Genomic DNA, 19,536 nt, shown 5'->3' with positions numbered 1-19,536 from the left:
GGTGGGGGGTCACCACAACATGAGGAACTGTGCAACATTAGGAAGGCTGAGAACCACTGCTCTAGCCCTTTTATGTTTAAGTGTGAGTGCTTGGAGGCCATAAAGGAGTGGCAGAGCCCCATTATGTTGAAGTTACAGGTGTCTGTGAGCCTCCCCACCCTCGACGTGGGTGCTAGGAACTGAACTTGGGTCCTCTGGAAGAGCAGCAAGTGCTCTTAACTACTGCGTCTTCCCGGTCCCCTTGATTCATCACCTTAAGCACAGAACCGCTCCCAGACAACATAGCAGGAGCTTTAGAAGTTGCTTTGCCCAGACCGGCACTCATTGGGCAGAGGCGCATTTCTAACACTAGGTGGCAGCATTGGGCAAAAGTTCTCTCAGAACGCCTAGGCTGCACGCCATTAGGTGAGTGAAAACTTTTTAAAAACTTTTATTTCTGGTACAAACGATAAATATTTTGCATTAAAAATCTGGAATTCAAGTTTTCCTTGTACTTCATGCTCTCTTCCTGCCCCAGAACCTTGCCGAAGTACTTCAGTTCAACGGGAGGAAGAATTGGTGTTTGCTTGCTGAAGCAGCCAAGTTTGGTCCCAGGAAAGGCACATGTGGTGATCTCTGGGGCAGCAGTCTCCTGCTCCCCGGTGCCTCCAAGGCAGAGAGAAAGCACTTCAGACACGGGAGTTGGGACATGAGTCCCCAGAAGTTCCTCTCTGGTCAAAGGTCCCTTTGTTGGTGGGGTAGGCATGATGTCGGCACATACACCCCCGGAACAAGTTCCACAGAAGAAACCTGGGCCTGTGCATTTTGATTGCATGTATGTGGGACATTTCAGGGGACATGTAGAGGGGAGGGCACCAGTCTGCAGAATGGTTTATCCCCTCTCTGTCCCCCAGATGGGCAAAGGTAGGCATCAGGGCTGCCCAAGGTTGTCCCTGCTGGGCGACACCCTTTCACAGTCAGGCAAATGAGGCCGTGGCTTCAGCATGTGAGGCACAGGAAGGGACCTAAGGCCCTAGATAGGGTTGCCACATCCTCTGGTGGCCAGTGAAGAACTTGTGGACCCAAGCAGCTCTCCTTGGGTCAAGCTCCCCACAGTTAGGGGTCCTCATCCCAGAGGCACAACTGCCTCTGGGGTACATAGAAGTCAAAACTGTAGTTCTTCCTGCAGCTTCTGATGCCGCACTTGTAGGGTGCTGGCCGGTCACGGCTGTGGCAATATTTGAGCATGCAAGGGTACCAGGCCAGGCTCAGACTGTAGCGGCAGGCACAGGGCTTTCCTCGGTCCCTCACTTGCCCACAGCGGGGCAACTCCGTCTGCTCCTTGGGGAGGGCCTCGAACATTGAACCGTCCACACCTGGGGGAAGAGGCAAGCAGGAAGAAGGTAGAAACAGCACAGCTTTCTCTCCTGTCTCCCCTTTCAAGGCTGCCCTGCGGACGGACACAAGGCTGAGACCCAGGCCTGAGGCAAGGCTAATGGGTTACACCAAATCATAGCCATCCTCCTCCACGGAGTCTCAACTATGTGCTGGGGATTCAAAGTCGGTCCAGAGAAGTTCACTGACATGGCTGGAGTCATACAATGAAGGGGGTGGGGGTTGGGGGCCAGGACCTGAAGCAGGTCTGTCTGATTTCACAGACTACACTGGGTCAAGCAGCCACCAATGCTTTAGATAAAACTACCTGAAGGACATCACCTGAGTGGGCACGGCAGGGATGGGGACAGATACAAGAAGAGCATGCATGAGGAGTGACAGGGACCCACCCGACCAGGGCTCTGCTTGGCGACTATGGGAAGGAACTAGCGCTAGGGTCAGGCCTGTCCCTTCATTTGGGGTGTGGTCTGGTATTATGGACATGGCCACAAAGTTCAGCCCTGCCTTGGGAGGGGCAGGCTTCTCTATGTGCAGCTGGCTGGGCAGAAGGCCCAGGAACAAGCATCTTGAATCTCCCTGTCCTTTCTACACACAGGACTTGACAGTCCTAGCAAAGGGACCTGGAGAAGGACCAGCGGAGTGGCAGAGGAGCCCTTCGGAGCTGGGAGGAGACCCTGGGGGCTCTGGGAGCAATGCTGGCACCAGGGATGGTGAGATGCTTCCTGTGAGAGGTGCCAGCAGACATGACAGCAGGAACATCTGTGTCTTCACTATGGGTAGTGACAAGAATGTGGCAAAGTCTCCTTTCCCAGACCTGGCAGGCTGTCTCCTGTGAGTCTCCTCATTCCAGCCACGTAGTCACCACCTCCTCCAGAAGCCTTCGTGCCCTATCCCAGCCTACCCTGGGGGGTTTCGCCCTCCTCCCAGAATGCCTGTCACTCATGACTTCACACTCACACTGAACTGGTGCCAAACAGATCTACCCGCCACCAGCTGCAGCAACAGGGTGTCCACACTGGGCCTGTCTGTGTGGTCCATCCGTGAGGGGCCTCAGGAACTCGCCCCCAAATACAACAAAGAGTCACTCAGCCAACCTGCTTCTCCCTCTTCCCACTGAGGGCAGCCCCCAGCTGACCTCGCTGCTCCGTCCAGAAGCGGACATCATCCTGGCGTGTGTAGATGGCCTCAGCGGCCTCGGCACATACATTGCGGAGATGGGGACTCAGCAGGCCCGCCTGGCTGAAGTTCACAGCCACATCCATGTGTAGCTGCTCCAGACTCCGCACTTCTTCAGCCTGCCGCACCGCACGGGGGTTTTTCTGTAGATGCAAGAGGAGAATATCACCTGCCATGCCCTCCTTGATCCCAGGCCCATGGAGCCAAAGCAGTGGAGGGGCACCGAGCCCCAACCCAAGAAACCAATGCTTCAGGGGCAGTTAAGGCATTTCTGGCTTCTACACGAAGTGGGCTGTATACAGAACTAACTTCCAGAGCTTGCTGGTAAGTTCAAGGTGCAGCTGGGAGACAGGCTAGGGGTAGGTAGGCTAGGCAAGCTGTTCCGGGGTACGTCAGTGTGGACATATGCTTGCTGAATCCAAGGGACTACATCTTTCCAAGAAGAGCAGGCAAAGGGAAAGCCCTGGAGGGGAAGACGCCACAAGGCAGCCGAGACAGGCTATGGAAAGCTGGAACTCCAGGGAGGGATCCAGTGGTCAGTGAGTTGAAAGGCTGCAAGTGGCCTTTCTGACACACTTTCATGGTTGAGTTCTGATTTTAACCGCTCCTCAACAAGGAGACGAAGGCTCTACAGACAAGGTCATTTGTCCAGTATCCCTAGCTAATGAGGGACACAGGGAGAGGTGATGTTCAATACATCTTCAGAATCCACGCCTCTCTCTCCACCAAAAAAGAGGTAGGACCTGGGCCAGCAGCTTGGAGTGACCTGAGAGTTGGGGCTCGATACAGGTTAGAGATCTGGGGCTCTGTAGTCAGTCTGGCCTGGAGCAAAACCAGGGGACTGGGACTCTCAATGACTGGGGTGTTGAGAGAGTGTGGGGAGGAAGAGCAGGGTCGGAGTCTGAGTTTGAATGAGGACAGGGTGACCTCAAGGGTGGGAACTCTGGGTCAGGGCCTGACCAGATAAGCCTGGGTGGGTGCTCACCTGCCGGAGCTTGGCCATAGCTTCACTGGGGATAATCTCATTGTGCTGCAGCCGGGTGACAAAGCAGAGCGCCTGGAACTGATTCTGCCCCTTCTCCAGCTCCCCCAAGATCAGGGCTCGGAAGATCTTCACATCCTGAAGAGGAAGAGAGAAACTATGGAGACCAGCTGGAGGGAGGAACCCCAGACCAGCCCTGGAGAGGACAGGCCTGGACACTGCCCCAGTGCCTTCCCCAAAGACAACGCCTTCTCCTGCTCTAGGAAACGGCTTATCTTTTCCATTTATACCCGTGACTTCAAAGATCACACCTCAAATGATTCCACAGCTTTCTGGAAAATTGACAAGTGAACCACTGAAGAGGTTTTCAAAAGAACCCTTTGACCAGACAGACCTTCATCTAAAAAAAAAGACAGCACCTATTTTTGATACAGATTATCTCCCCATGGTGGAGACCCCAGTGTCCTTAATCAGAGTGGATCAGGGCTCCTGAGACCACCAGGCAGAACACCATGGGGGAGTGGCTACGTTTTTTACAAGCACCCATTCCAGAGCTTTCTGGTACTCAGAACATTCCTGGGTATTCTGCAGTCAGCCTAGCCCCTGGCCCTCCACCTCCATCCGGGATCAGGAGGCAGAAGCAGCCGGCTGCAGCTGTGGCAGCCTTTGAAGGCTGGAAAGGCTTACCTTTTCTTTCCCTCTCCACTTCCCCTTTCCCCACGGGGGTACTCATGGCATGACCAATGGGCCAACAGCTCCTTCCTGTTCTGAATCACTGCATGCATGAGGGAGGCTGGAGCAGGAAGAGTGAGCAGAGCCTCAGGCACCGTGTGTAGTCTGGTTATAGCTAGAACCTTCTGCTCCATCCTCCACACCCTGACCCCCAACCCCAAGCACCTTGCCTTTCTCACCTACTACATTCCTAACTCTGCTCCTCCCTGGGGAGAAGGAAGTCAGCAGAGGTCTCAATCTGTGAAGAGCCCTCCTGCCACAGGGGCACCCTGGCCTCAGCCACTATGGCTGGGAATCTTCCTGGTCCCTATGCCAATGGCTCTTCCTGGACACCGGGAGATGCGTCCCTAGGCTTTTCATTGCTCAACACTTACACCTGGGCTGCCCCACCAGGAAGGCCCCTTCATTGAGGGCTTGCTGTACAACTGCCAGGGTCCAAGTGTTCGGAGAACAGGCTTAGAGTGTTCCCTGGGTTTCTAGATATAGGCAGGGAGGGGTAGATGGTTCCACCATTAGCTGCCCCAGGCTTTTCCAGGCCTCACTGTGACAGGGGACAGCTTGTGTACCTGACAGGTTAGTGTGGAGCTTGTGATATGGAAGGAAAGAGCCCTGAGCACTGTAAGCAGAGGTTACTGCCATCATTGTAGCGACTAGCAAATGTCACTGATGATCTGGGACAAGTGCCCATCATCTTTGTTTGGTTTGAGACAGGGTTTTCTATGTAGCCCTGGCTGTCCTGGAACTCGTTTTGTAGACCAGGCTGGCCTCGAACTTAGAGATTCATCTGCTTCTGCCTCCCAAGTGCTGGGATTAAAGGCGTGTGCCACCACACTGGGCTAAGCATCTTCTAAAGCCTTGTGGCTTTCACAGACCCTGTAACTCTACAAGGAATCTCTTGCACTTTTACTAGAAATGACTTTAGTAATGACTTTATTATAAATGCTGGGGATGGGAATGGGGAGAGCAATTTCCTAAAAGAGAGAAATGGAGTCTCCGCTGGAAAGAAAGGTTCCACGAGGCCCCTTCTCATCCAGCGCCTTGGAAGGAAGGTGAGTCAGCTTGGCTTTACTCCCACTTCCTCTAGACAGGAAATCCCTTCTTGGGTCACCATGCTGGCATCTCCTTATCCTGCCAGCCTGAGCCATCTGATCTTCCATCCACTCAGGTCGGCTGAGGGGACACTGGGGCTGATCTGCTGGTGGCAGATCCCATCCCGGGCACAGTTCCTGTCAGGTGGGAATCCACACAAGATCTCTCTCTCTCCAAAAGTCTGAGTCAGGCAGTACCTGGGAGGTGTCTCATGTAGGATCCAAAGTTCACCTTGCTGGTATTTTTAGCTCTGCCCCTTGTGGGAAGGCTATCTGGATAATGCCTTCTTCTCTATGCCACATGCATGAACTACCGGGTGGCTTCAGGGCTGCTGCGGGGCTCAGTGAGCAGCCAGCCACCTGCCCACCATAAGCAGTGGAAGGCACCGAACATTTAGAGCCAGACCTGAGACGGGAAAAGCTCTGCTTGAGGAGCTGATAAGATGGCTCAGTGGATGAAGTGCTTGTCATACAAGCATGAGGACCTGAGTCCAATTACCAGCACCTATGGAGAAAGAGGGTTTGCTGGTATGTGCTTGTAATACCAGCACTGAGGACAGAGGCCAGAGGATCCCTGGAGCTTTCTGGCTAGCCAAGCTAGTCTAATCCATGAACTTCAGGTCCCAGTGAGGGACTAGCTCAGAAAAAAAAAATGAGTAATGACACCTGAGGTTGACCACCGGCTTCATCCACACATATGTATATGCATACATGTTCCCATGTAGGTGCACACGTGCATACCTATGCATTCATGAACACATAGCTGCTGTATGCACACTGCTTGAGACACCACACACACACACACACACACACACACACACACACACACACACACACACACGTGCGCGAAACCTGCTTGAGTTCCTTCCCTGTTTCGGAATTAGAAACCGACAGCAATGACAAGCACCAGATGCTACCAACATGGGAAGCTGCCTGGGTGCAGAAGGGAGGGCTTCTGGTCGAGGTAGAGGAAGTCCTCTGTTAACTGTGGAGGGCAAAGTTTCACTGATGTTGATAACTGGGAAAGAGAAACTGCTGTTACTGTGTGTCAAACGGATTGCAACATCTTATCTGAAGTCGCATCGACAGGCGGCAGGGCTCAACTGTGGCGGAGCCTGGATTGGGTAACCTGCTCAAGGTCATGGATTTAGGGGCAATGCCCCTGGGATTTTAACTCAGGTGGTTCAGGCTGTTCCAAAGCTGCCCATGCTGTCCCAAAGTCGAGCTTTTTCCCCAGAAAACACAGTTGCTTCCTGAATCAACTAGTCTAATTTCCCTGACGTTAAAGAAATAGGCTGAACAGGTGTAGTGTATTCCTAATACTTGGGAGGTGGAGGCAGGAGGATTGCCAGTTTGAAGGCAACCTGGGCTACATAGAGAGATTTTGTTTCAAAAGAAAATGAAGGGAAAGCGGAATCAGGGAAGAAAGGAGGGAGGGAAGAATGAACGAACTGAGGCCCAGGCCCATAGAGCCAGTAGAGCAGCAGACAGGACTAGAGCCGGGGTCATTTCCCATCATATTCATTTGGCCACTATCGCTAAATCCTTGGTTGAATGCCCAGGAACATGGCAGTTCTGCTCTCACTGTGTGTGCCTAACAAACAGCCTGACGCAAATAAAGCACAAGGCAGGAACATCGCCTACCCCATCTAGCTGCACTGTGAAAAACTCTTTCTATCCAGGTTCTATGGTCTTCTTGATCCTTTCTCTTCCCCCTCCCCAAGCCACATGTCCTCTGCTGGTCCCAGGGAGGGGGCAGGCATCACATCCTGACCCCCTAGCAAGGCTCCAGAACAGACAGAAGGACAGTGTGATGGAGCTCCTCTGCGGGGCAGATACATTGGGAACATCTGGACAGGTGTTAAGTCCAAGCCAGATGGAAACCCGGCTCCCAGCCTCTCTCCTTGCCGAGAGTCCTCTAGGATGATCCACCTAGATGTTGTCAAATGCTCAAGGCAGAGAGCACAACAGGGTAAGAGCCTTTGGCAGGGGACAGAGAGTTAGCATCTGGACCTCCCGAACTTGGAGGGCTCTGTAATGTCCTTTCTCCCAGGAGCCTTCAGCCCTAAGGAAGTAGTGTGGCATACAGCAAGAAGAGGCCAGGCAGGGACAGGGAGGGTTGAAGTTCTGTCTGTGGATGAGGCAACATATCACAGTAGCTAAAATGGAATGCTGAGAGCCAGGGCTCCCTGCTTTGGTCCCTGGCCTTGCTGCTACTGGCTACATAACCTTGGGGGGAAATCAGTGTAAAATTCTGAGTCTTAGTTTCCACACTTGCAAAATAGGCCCAGCAAGAGTACTGCCTTGAGGGACTGCTGGGAGCAATGGAAAAGTGAGAAAGCTCAGGACGTGGGTGGAACTCTGGGTTTCTCCCCTGATTCTGCAATCCCTCGTTCCAGACATCATCTACTCCAGCCCTGAGAAGTGGTAAAGATTGCTCTGTAGATGGACTCGAGGCCCAGGCAGGTCGGGGACCCCTGTGAGGCTTGCCTGCAGGAAATAAGTAGGAGAACAAGGGCTAGTCTTCCCCTAGGCAGGACTTTCATAAGTTTCTGAAAGGCAGAGGAAGAACCACGTATAAGGGCCCTGTCGTTATAGGACTTGTGAGGAGAGGAAGGCTGACTTCACACAGTGAGGTCACACTTATACATACTTACACCTTCAGAGCAGGTATAAAGCCTAGAGTTGAAGTTTATGCTCACTACTATGGAGGCAACAGATGGATAAGGGAGTAGCTATCCTTTTAAGGGCAGGGCTGGGGTGGAGGGAGGACAGGAAGGCTCCCTAGACTGAGGGTGGTTCTTGAGACGGAAAGGATGTATACTTTCCAGCCAAGAGTGAGGTAGGACATCCAATCACCCCTCCACTTTGCTGGCCTCGAGTATTTAATGTCGTCACTGTCTGCACTATAAAGTGTACCCTAGAGGCTGCCACCCCAGCCTCCTGCCCACAGTAACTCTCGGGTTGTTTCTATATTGAAATGCAGTTCCTAGCATGAGCAGTGTAGGATCATTTCCTGGACCTTTCTGTGAGTCTGTTACTCAGAGGGGATGTCCCACACCTGAGGAAGGTGGACAGAAGGGATCTGTCTCAGCTCCCACACACTCCACCTGCTCAGGCACAGTTCAAGGTCAGGATCTCCAGTCCTTAGAGCCACCTTCCCAGTGCCCAGCCCACCTCATTTAAATTCTCTCCTAGACTCATTGCTCCAGGCCAGGGGCACATCTCCTTCTCAGTGCACTCCTGCCCGCTAGGACACAGTGGATGCTTAAGAAATGCCTGACCAGGCAGACAAAACAGCAAGGGTATGAGGGGGTCCTGAGACCAGCGGAGGGCCAGGTGGGAAGGAGAGGGGGAGCAGGGGAGGGTGGGAGGTGACTCAAGAGGCAATCAGCAAGAGTGGCAGGATCTGGGGTCTAGGAACTGGCTAAAGAGCCTGGGCTTAACTCTGCAGGTCCCTGGATGTCACTGGTGGGTTCTGAGCCTGGGGCCGGTGTGGTTCACATCTGGCTTTGACTCAGTGTGAGGCTGTGCTTCGGAGGGTATACACTGACTCTAAAGCCACTCGCGGTCCTTGTATTACATCTGCTTGGGGAATGATTCATCCAGGTCCTCTGTGGTCTGGCTCTGGGGTCAAAGTCAAGTGGCTGAAGCCTGTTTATGTGGCAGCCTGGGGCTGGCACAGGGCAGAAGCTCCGCGTTCACTAGCTGGGCGAATGGTTTCCGTATCTTCTTGGCCTTACCCATGGAGGTGGAGGGACACACTCCAGCAAGCAGACATTCAATGGCTACCACTGTTTTGCATTCTAAAAGGCCACTTCATAGGATCATGAGGGGAAAGGGACTTCACTAGTCACACAGCTGTAGGGCCAGCACCAGAAAGCCAGACTTTCCTACTCTTAGGGAAGTGTTCTGCTTCACCCTGAGGGGATTCCTCTGCGTCCCCCCCCCCCACCAGTCTATCTTTCTGAGACCCACCGTGTTTCCCAGAGAGAGGGGGGCTACTTTTGGCTCAGCCTTGATGGGGTTCCATGGGAACAGGGAAATGACGGCAGACAGCTGTGCTGGAAAAACACCCGTGACAGGAGACACCCTGTGTGGGCCCTTCAGGCTGCTTCCCCAGAGAGGCCCAGAGAGTGCTTCCTGCAGGGGGAGGGAGGCCTGGGCCTGTGATGGGCCAAGACAGGAGCAGCATGGCCCTCCATGGCTGCCTGTGAGACTTAGAGAAGAGGGCAACACACAGCTTGGGCCACTGTTATTGGGATATTACTTTACCCTCAGTCAGTCTAGTCCAGCTGACACACCCAAGTTTATACTGGCTTTCCCTACCCCTGGGCTACAGGCTGCCATCTTTCACACAGATCTGTTGTTCTTTTCTCACATAATGGCTCCCACCACTCACACACACACACACACACACACACACACACACACCCTCAGCAGGCTCTGGCTCCCACCACACACACACACACACACCCCCTCAGCAGGCTCTGCCTCCCATCACACACACACACACACACACACACACCCTCAGCAGGCTCTGCCCCCCATCACACACACACACACACACACACACACACACACACCCTCAGCAGGCTCTGGCTCCCACCACACACACACACACACACACACACACACACACCCTCAGCAGGCTCTGCCCCCCATCACACACACACACACACACACACACACACACACACACACACACCCTCAGCAGGCTCTGCCCCCCATCACACACACACACACACACACACACACACACACACTCAGCAGGCTCTGGCTCACACATTATCTCACCCACAGCCCAACCACTCTGCTCAGACAGGCGCTGTGAGCCATGGACCATCATCCGGCTCCCCTCACTCCCTTCAGGCTCCCAGACTCCAGCTCCCAGCGCTCCAGGACACCCTTCCTCATCACATTTGCCACTATGCTACAGAGCAGCTGAAACCTACAGGGGCTCAGGGAGCAGAACTCTGTGTGTGTGTGACAGAGAGAGTCCAGGCCAGACGGCACTGGCCACTGCTCCAGGGCCTACACAAAGCAATACTTACCCCCACCCCTTCTAGCCCCACTCCCCTTGCTACTGGCCAGTTGGGGCTCACTGCCTTCTGGGGAGTGTGCTCTGCCATCCCCATCCCCTCATCAGCAGAGCTCGTGACTCTGGGGCCCTGGCTGAGCCAATCTAAATATTTATCCCTCAGCTCCTGGCTGGAACTGCTTCATGACCAGACAAGGGGCCAGATTCACTAGGCTGGGCTGGGGAGGGCAGACTCAGGAGCCCCTCTGTAGCTCTGTCTAGGCTCTTTCCCAGGAGGAGGACCGGATGCGCTCAACCCAGAGGTAGGATGGTACAGGAGACTAGGCACCCTCACTGTGCACACAGACCTGGACAGAGGCTTCTTGTTATAGGGTTAGTACAACTACTACCCAGGACCCATGCCCCTCACTGCCAGTTCCCAGCCTTCCCAAGAGCCCCTCACGCTCTGTCAGCCAAATCCTAAAGGTCACCGCCATCCTGACTGCCCCAGGGGAACAATGTGAGGCTTTATGTGGATCAACTGCTCCCCACTGTCTAGCTGACTCAGAGCTCCTGACATGGGGCACCACACTTCCTTCTCACTTAGATTCCAGCCTCCCTCACTCCCTGTCCTTCATCGGAATCCCCATTGACAGGTAAGTAAACACTGGCCAATTTAAAGGACAGAAGTTCCTAGTGATGAATTGGTCCCTAATGCAGAAAAAAAAAGGTTGGAATTACATGTGGGGATGGAGAGATGCAGTAGAGGGGCCTGCTTGGCTGCCTGCATTGGGACGACATACATTTTTCATAGGTCCCTTTTTCTGTAGAGTCCCCTCAGTCACTCTGCCCAGACTCACAGAGGCTAAACGGCCTGTTGCATCACACAGCCAGCAAAGGGAAGAAAAATGCAGGGACCTGGCCTTTTACCCCCCAGAGCCACCCAGGGCACTGCTGAGAAATCAATTGTGGATTCCCTGGGAATTATGAGTTTGGGGAACAGGGCCCACACCAGCTGCATATAAAGAAGTGTTTGTGGATTCCTGTGCACTGGGTTCTTCCACACTCCTCCTGCTTCTCCACAGTGTGTTCCATCCTTCTCAAAAAAGCCCACGCAGAGTGCCAGAGGAGCCCAGTCAGTCAGAATGTGGTACAAGGATCCCTGGGAGCTAACCCTGAGTCACTACCAGCTGTCTGACCGAGCTTGTCACCAATGTCACCTCCAAGCTGAGTGTGTGCCTCTGAAGAGAGCAGGCAAATGTGCCTCATGATGTGGCAGTGCGGACAATTAAGACCACATGCGTGATCAGAGTAACTGTTCCATACAGGATGCCACATACCCTGTCTGCATCTCCAGGCTGGGTCATCCGCCTGCCTGCCTGTGGGGTAGGTGTCTGTGTGGGCTTACCCGCTACTCCTCTACAGTCTGAGGAGTCCAACAACAAATTCCACCCATGCCCTGTTGTGGAACAGAATATTTGTTCAACTAAGAAAAGATGGGTTACATCTGTCTGTGTTGCAGAAGAATTGTTTAACTATGTAAAGATGGGTTACATCTGTCTGTGTTGCAGAAGAATTGTTTAACTATGTAAAGATGGGTTGCTTTTCTTCATGCTGCATTTGTTAATTCATGTAAAGGTGTGTTGCTTTGATTTATGCTGCATTTGTTTAGCTACGTCAAGATGTGTTGTTGCCTGCCTAAGGCACACGATCGGTCTAATAAAAAACAGAACAGTCCATAGCTAGGCAGAGGAGGGATAGGTGGGGCTGATGGGTTGAGAGAAAAGGCAGGCCAGCAAGTTGGGGGCCAGACAGACAGACAAAGAGGAAGCAGGAAAGCATGCTGGACAGTATATGGATGCAGTAAACTAGCCTGAGCTCAGCACACAGATGAACAGAAATGAGTTAGTTTAAGTTAAAAAGAAAAAAAGAGGGGCTGGAGAGATGGCTCAGCAGTTAAGAGCACTGACTGTTCTTCCAGAGGTCCTGAGTTCAATTCCCAGCAATCACATGATGGCTCACAACCATCTGTAAAGAGATCTGGCATTCTCTTCTGAACTGCAGGCATGCATGCAGGTAGAACACTGTACACATAATAGATAAATAAATCTTAAAAAAAAAAGATTTATTAAAAAAGAAAAGAAAAAAGCGCTAGCTAGAAACAAGCCTAACCTAAGGCTAAGCACTCATAATCAACAATAAGTTTTTGTGTCTGTATATTTGAGAGCTGGTTGGCAGCTCAAAGAGAAAGCCTGCTACAACCCCCCTTTTCCTTCTGCGGCAGGCTACACTATTGACTCCAGGTGGTGGATTTCAGGTTAGGACTCCATCTGGACATAGCTTCTCTGTCAGGGGGCGAGGGGAGATGCCAGGGAGTGCACTGGATCACAGGCAAGACTTTGTACTCTGACCCAAGGAGGAGTTAAGCAGATATGGAGGAAGGATTAGAATTGGACCCAAGAGGCCCACACACCCTTTAGTTCCTGTAAACTCCTGAGAAAATGCTCTGTGCTCCAGAGTTCTTCCTCAGAAAGCACATCCGGGGTACAGAGATGGTTTCAGTTAGGAAACTGCCTGCTGTGCAAGCATCAGGGACTGAGTTCAGATTCCCAGTACCCGTGTAAGGAGCAGGGCATGATTGCACACACCTATGATATTAGCGCTAGGCAGGAAGAGAAGCAAGAGACTCCCTAGAGCTCACTGGCCAAGATCAGTTCAGCTAGTCCTGCTGAATCTGTAAGCTCCAGATTTAGTGAGACACCCTGACTCAAAAATACAAGGTGGGAAGTGATTGAGGAAGACCCTTGATGCCAACCTCTGGCTTCTAACATGCATCTGTACCTACATGAACATGTACACATGCATACATCCAAACTCCGCATACAAACCCAAACACAAAGTCCTTTTTTTTTCTATCCTCTGCTGCCCAAGGTTTCTAATCCATCACGTCTTCTATGCCAAACCATAGAGAGCCCAACACAGGGTAGGATTTAGGACCTTAAGACCTTCTCTTCTTGTCCTACACCGATGTGATATGACATCCTCCTGGGACAGTGTCCATGTAAAGTCCTCACTGACAACATCCCACAGGAACCCCACCCTTGATCTGGGACAGGCAATGCGATGCTTCCTGGATGGTTCTTTCCTCTGGCTTCCATTTACCCATTGGCACCCAGGACAGGAAGCAAGTTTCTAATCTCCCTGGGTTGTTGGCCTTTTCGAGTAACCCTGGGCTAAGCCATGGCACTATGTGACTCTTGATACTGGCATTCTCTTCCCAGCTTCAGCCCATGAGTCCCCACAATCCCTTTCTTCTCCACTTTTGGAGTGGGAGTCCTTCTCCTCCTCCTCTTCCCCACCACCCTGATGCAATCACACAGGACTTTTTTCATATCTTGCAGCCTCACCTACCCTTTGTGGCCAGCCCCAAAGCAGGCTGCTTGCGAAGTGACTCATTTCTTCCCCTGCTTTTGGACATTCAGACAGGGGGACAGAGAGCTTGGACAGAGATAGCATGGGGGAGGGAGCCAAGAGGGCTGTCAGATAAGCAGCCAGAGAGAGATGGTAGCGCGCCCGCTATTACTGTGCTCAGTGGCTATATACACACAGTTCAGATTATATACGCAGGGTTTGGATGTCCCAGGAGGTGTTGCTCACCGTGTATATCAGGAGGAGGAGTTCCTATGTGGAGGGCATATAAATTTAGGCTCAAAGTATAAACACTGCTTACAGCACATTGGGGCCTGGGAGATGTAGGATGTAAGGCTCAGCGTGCATGCGGCCCTGGGTTCAATTCCCAGCACCAGAGTCAGCAAAGGGAGAACAGCAGATTCATACTACTTGGTTTTGAAATGAGGTCTCAAGTAGCCCAGGCTGGTCCTGAACTCACTAAGTAGCTGAGGGTGACCTTGAACTACTTATCATTCTGCCTCTACTTCCCAAGTGCCAGGATTACAGCTGTACACAACTGCGCTCAATTTATGTGGTGTTAAGGATCAAACCCAGGGCTTCCCACACGGTACACAAACACTATCAATTGAGCCCTTGAGCCCTATTCACAACCACTAGCATCCCCCCTCCCCCCTGCCACCACTTTAACCGGATCTTTCATAGTCCAGACTGGCATTCAACTTAAAGAACCCCGTTGTCTGATCCTCCTGTTCAGATACTCTGTTTTAGTGGGATGGGGTTCCGCCTAGGTGTGAGGAGCCTGCAAACTTCCCAGGGGACTCTTCAAAGCCACTGAACCATATCCTACTGGCATTCTTTCAGAACTCCAGCTCAGTCAGCCTGGTGCGCATCAGCCTGAGGAAGGGCTCCCAGTGACACAGAATAGCCAGCCATGCGACAGTCCATGCTGCTCAGGGGATCCGCTAGCCGAGTCTGGGCTCTAGTGTCCCCTAGCGTACGGATGACTGCCTGCTTGACCAGCTTCGGGGCCAAGGTGCAGGCAAGGCAAGGAACAGTCAGTAGGTGTTGGATGTCTACCTGGGAAGGACAGCAGGGCTGGGAAGAAAGGGTGCAACGGCTGGGACCCCTCCTGCACAGGGGTGTCACAAAGACCTGAGTTTGCTTAGATCATGGTTGACTGTTGTGTGGTGGGGGAGGGGGAAGCAGGCACTGGCTGGCTCCAGGCCACTGATCCAGTAGCTTCCAGAAGAAGCTGGTAGTTAGTGGAGGCTCCTACCTAGAACCCTATCTCTTGAGACCGTGGGCAAGAGGATCAAAAGTTCCAGGCTAGACTTGTGCTAACAGTTTCCTCAGAGTTTGAAACAACCCATCCTGAGGAGAAGCTCCTGAAGCAGGAAGTTAAGCAACTCAAAACAGCTTTAGGAAGTCCCTGAAACTGACCAGATACACTAGACCCCCCCCTTCCTTGCCAGAGTAAAATAAAAACAGTTTCAAGGAAGCTGAGACCAGACCAGCTGCCTGGAAGAAGCAAAAGCCAGCGGAAGTGCATGGAAGAGGCTTAGACCAACCGAGGCACCTGAGAAGGACACTCTCCAACCCTCTCAACAGCCTACTTGTATAGGCTGTGCCTTGTGCGCCAGGTTCCCAGCTTTCTGAGTGGTCACCCAGGCTGGGGGGGGGGCTTGGTGATGCAACTGTCTTTGAGTCATTTCTGCTCCTGTAAGCAACTCCTCACCCATATTCCTGTAGGTAACCCCAATAAAATTCACTGGTTCACCAAGCTGGGCTTTGGTCACTTTATACTTTGGTCTGTCATGATTCCCTGACTGGGGTAAGTAGATCTATGAATAGCATTTCCCCAAGAAAAGTTGTCATACTGCATAGTAAGACTCTGTCTCAAAATTAAAAGATTAAAAAAAAAAAGGTTTCAGACTATCCTGGATCACAAGTAAGTTCAAGGCCAAGGTCAGTCTAGACTGTATTTGGAGACCTTGTCTCTGAGACAAAAAGAAAACAGGAACAAAGTGGAACTCTAGTCTTCTCCGGGCTCAATGTTGATTTTCTCTGTGATCTATTGCCTACCCTTTAACCTCTTTAACCCAAGCTGAAGAGGAAAGAAGCTGGCTGAACCGTGGAGCGAGGCAGCTTCGGAGCTAACGGTTCTTCATTTCCTGAGCCTCTGACACAGCATTAGAGATAGGGTGGGCTCACCATGTTCAGCTCTGCCCCTGCCCTCAGGACAGGCACCAGTGTTAACATAGTTTACAGATGAAGAAAGGAAGGCCCAGAGAGATCAAGCAGCTGGACCTAGGTAGACCAGCTCACCAGTGGTAAAGCAGACTTGTCTCATTCACTCCGTACTGTCTCTCCCAATGGTGATCAGATGACAACATCACTATTCCTAAAAGATTTCAGGATGATTTCCCCCCCTAAAGCAGCCCCTAAAGGGCATGGCACACAAAACTAGAGCTGGGCCGTTTTCTACAGGAGAAAAACATTACATCTAGGCAGAACTTTCCAGTGAAAATCTAACAAAGGCTTTGAGGCAAGAAACCTTAAGAAGCAAGCAACAGGCAACCTGTGGGGGAAGGACCAGGCACAGAGTCGCTCTGGCCGGTAGAGACAACATGCTGGAGTAGACTAAACATTGTCCTCCCTAGTCCCTGTGTACCCCACTCCACCGTGTCTTGAGCCAAAGACGAGGCCGACAAGTCCCCTGACAGCTGGCTCTCCACTTTCTGTGACTTACACTCCCATTCCCCCACCCCCAGGAAACTGGAGATGCCAGGAGCAGGTGTGAAATGCCAGCTCTGGGTCAGCGGCTAACCTGAAAAGCAGACTTTTGAAAACTAGGTGAAAGTTTGAGCCACTATGGCGATCAACATGCCGTCTACTCTGAATGTTCCCTTCAACTGAGCAGTCAGATGTCCCCTGCCCCAAGCTCAGTCCAGCCCTCACCGCAGGCCACTATCACCCCTGTCACAGCCTCCTGTGCTTCTCCGCTTTCTTTCCTGGTCTCCTTTCCGGGTGGAGCAATAACAGCCTTTTGTGGCCTTCTGTAGCCTTAGGCTAGAAAAGCTCCACTCCTCCACTCCGGGCCTTTCACACCCCACCCTGCTCGGTTATCAGAAGTCTTGCCTAGAGGTGGCTAAATCTATAAGGCTCCAGGGTGGTCACCACACAGGGCCCACGGGCAGGAGGGTGGGACACTAACAGCGCGTTCTCTGGCTGGCTTTTAGGTCAGAGGGTTTAGGGCGGAGATTAGATCCCCACTTGTGATTGATTCAGACTCCATTTGCATCTTCCAAGCCCAGAACACCGGAGAGAACACCAGGCGGCTACCTAGGCTATCAGCTCCCCTTCCTCCACACACTGGCTTGTCTACCCCCCCCCCCCCCCCCCCCCCCCGCTAGCATCTAAGATCTTAGCTTGGGCCTGTGCGGCAAGCATGGGCTACCATTCTGTTAAGTCCTCTGTCAAGATGACTTCCTGGGCCTGGGCCAGATCACCAGTCCAGCCTTGCCCCTACTCCACCCAAGGCTAGATCTCCTCTGCAGCTCTACTGTCTATGACAATCTCATGGGGTCTCTAGCTGGCTACCTGTACTCTGCCCCCTCCTCCCAAGCTCTCCAAATAATTCCTTTCACAGAAGCAAGAGGGGGGCCTCTTCCCCCAAAATAGAGGGGCACAGCGCCTCCTTTTAGGGAGGAAAGCCGAAAGATGATTAGAAGATTCTCCCCCCCCCCCCCGCCTCCACCACGCCCCATAAGATAGGGTCTCATTCTATATATATCCCGGCTAGACTTTAATTTGTGTTTCTCCTATCTTAGGATCCTGAGCACTGGTGTGACAGGAGTGAGAACATTCCCCTTCACCAAAAACTTATCCATCTTCTTCTCTTCAAGATGTTTCTTGTTGTTGGGTCACTGTCACCCAGCACCCCTGACTTCCAGTTCCTGATAATCCTAGCACCTCTTCTTTCCCTCTGCTGGTTCCTTCCACAATAGTGCACACACACACACACCCCACGACACACACGGGAAGGGGAGGGGGAGGTGGAGAGAGGGAGGGAGGGAGAGAGAGGGAGAGAGAGAGAGAGAGAATAAAGAGAGCAAAATTGTAGACTTCACTAGCCTGTCAGGCTTGGGCGAGACACTGACAACCTTTTCCAAGTGAAGGGGGCCTCCCTCCCCTCCCCTCCCCCAACTTTACCTAGGTCCTCTTGCTCCAAGCTTTCCAGCCCTCCAGGTCCCGGAGGAGAGAGCAGCTCCTTGGCTTGGGAAGGACCAGGGGCAGAGAGACAGCTCTGCAGGGAAAATGATCCCGGAATGGTGCTCCAGGGCTGGAGGACTTGAAACCACTTTCTTGCCAAGTACAGAAGAGGAAAGGGGCCTGACTTCATACCACACTCACAGCAACAGGGAAGACCAAGGTCCCCGATGCCACCTGTGGATTTCTCCCTTTAGTCACAGAAACTGTTGCCAGAGGGAAGCTTTGTTACCGCGCACTTTGTCGGAGTGTCAGCTCGGAGTGCCGAGAAGGAAGCAGGGATAGGGGCTGCTAAGTGCGTGAGAGGGGCCTTGGCTGATCAGAGCCTAGTAACAGAAGGCTGGAGGTGTTAGTACGGGAGTTCATTGATGGGAATAAAGGACCGATCTGGGTGCTGCAGAGTTACAAAGAGGAGCCTGGTGTGACCTTGGGCAAGTTACGTCCCACTTCCCGCGCTGCCTTTCTCTTCTGCAGGTTTGAGGGTGCCTGCGACTTCCGACGGCTAAGCTCGAAAGCAACCCCCTCTCGGGGACTGCGGGGTGGGACAGGACCAGGGAGGGTGCCTCACCTTCTTGAAATCCGCAGTGAAGGAGATGAGAGTGCCGTCGGGTTTGCGCAGCTCGAGGCTGATGCTGTCGGCGTCGCTGTCCGCTTGCAGGCTCTCCTCAGTCACCTGGCCGTCGGGCAGCCTCACACGGACCCGCAGCTCCGCCGGCACGCTCCCCGCATCCACGCCGCGCAGCGCCCCAAGCAGCTGCGGCGACAGTAGTAGCAGCAGCAGCGGCAGCGCGGGGCGCGCCGAGGGGACGTCGCGGCGGCCGGGGGGCCGCATCCCCGGGGCCCCCGGCGCGCCGCGTGGGGGAGGGGAGACGCTCCTACAAAGTTCGCCCTAAGTTAGGTGTCCGGTTCAGGGATTGCCGGCAGTCGCCTCCTCAGGTGGGGAGACTCAGCCCCGAGGTCTCCACGACGTGCTGCGGACTCACGTGGGCCGCGATCAGCCACGCATCCCGAGTCCCGGATAGTGCCCCCCGTGCGTGTCCCCCAGTCTCCGCGGCCCTAGCCGCCCGGACTCCTGAGCTCTAGACTCCGTTCTGCACTTTTCATTCAATCCCACCCCCCGTCACTTCCTTCAGAAAACAGAAACCACCAGGACCTGCCTTAAAGAGACCGCGCACCTCTTGGCCCTTAAAGGGACCGCGGTGGCCCAGAGAGGGGCGGGGATTGGGGACCGCGGCTCAGCCGCTTTGTGGCCAACGCTGGCTTTCTCTGGGTCCCTCCCTCCCGCCGCGCCCCGTCACCGGCCAGGCCTTGTCCGGAGTTTGCGCTCGGGGCAAATCCCTTCTCCCCCCCCCATTAAGGGCGGGGCGGGTGACTCTTCCACCCGCCCCCCACACCCCTCTGGCTTGTTCTGGTGCCACGTGGATGAAATAATCAGGCTTGGATTTTCAGGGGGTTTGCTTAGTCTTTTAGTTTCTCTGACACAG

The 19,536-nt window shown here is 53.2% G+C and overlaps 1 protein-coding gene across 1 annotated transcript; it reads right to left on the bottom strand.

Annotated features, from left to right (window-relative positions):
• Window positions 1-414: 414 nt before the first annotated feature.
• Window positions 415-19,304, bottom strand: Oaf (out at first homolog). Its single transcript, XM_075966258.1, has 4 exons — window positions 18,621-19,304; window positions 3,536-3,670; window positions 2,510-2,693; window positions 415-1,355 (listed from the first exon to the last, which is right to left on the bottom strand). Exons 1-4 carry the CDS (start codon window positions 18,882-18,884, stop codon window positions 1,096-1,098), a joined length of 843 nt encoding a protein of 280 aa, XP_075822373.1. The 5' UTR covers window positions 18,885-19,304; the 3' UTR covers window positions 415-1,095.
• Window positions 19,305-19,536: the final 232 nt, after the last annotated feature.

Source organism: Microtus pennsylvanicus, chromosome 3, assembly GCF_037038515.1.
Source record: "Microtus pennsylvanicus isolate mMicPen1 chromosome 3, mMicPen1.hap1, whole genome shotgun sequence".
Lineage (NCBI taxonomy): Eukaryota > Metazoa > Chordata > Mammalia > Rodentia > Cricetidae > Microtus > Microtus pennsylvanicus.
This window is presented reverse-complemented; position numbering and strand designations above follow the sequence as displayed.

Excerpts from the sequence above, each read along its gene's own strand:
- Oaf (XM_075966258.1), bottom strand. The coding sequence starts at position 18,884 with ATGCGGCCCCCCGGCCGCCGCGACGTCCCCTCGGCGCGCCCCGCGCTG. Across the intron at positions 3,671-18,620 it reads TCACTGCGGATTTCAAGAAG|GATGTGAAGATCTTCCGAGC; the intron begins GTGAGGCACCCT and ends CTTCCTCTTCAG. Across the intron at positions 1,356-2,509 it reads CTTCTGGACGGAGCAGCGAG|GTGTGGACGGTTCAATGTTC; the intron begins GTCAGCTGGGGG and ends CTCTTCCCCCAG.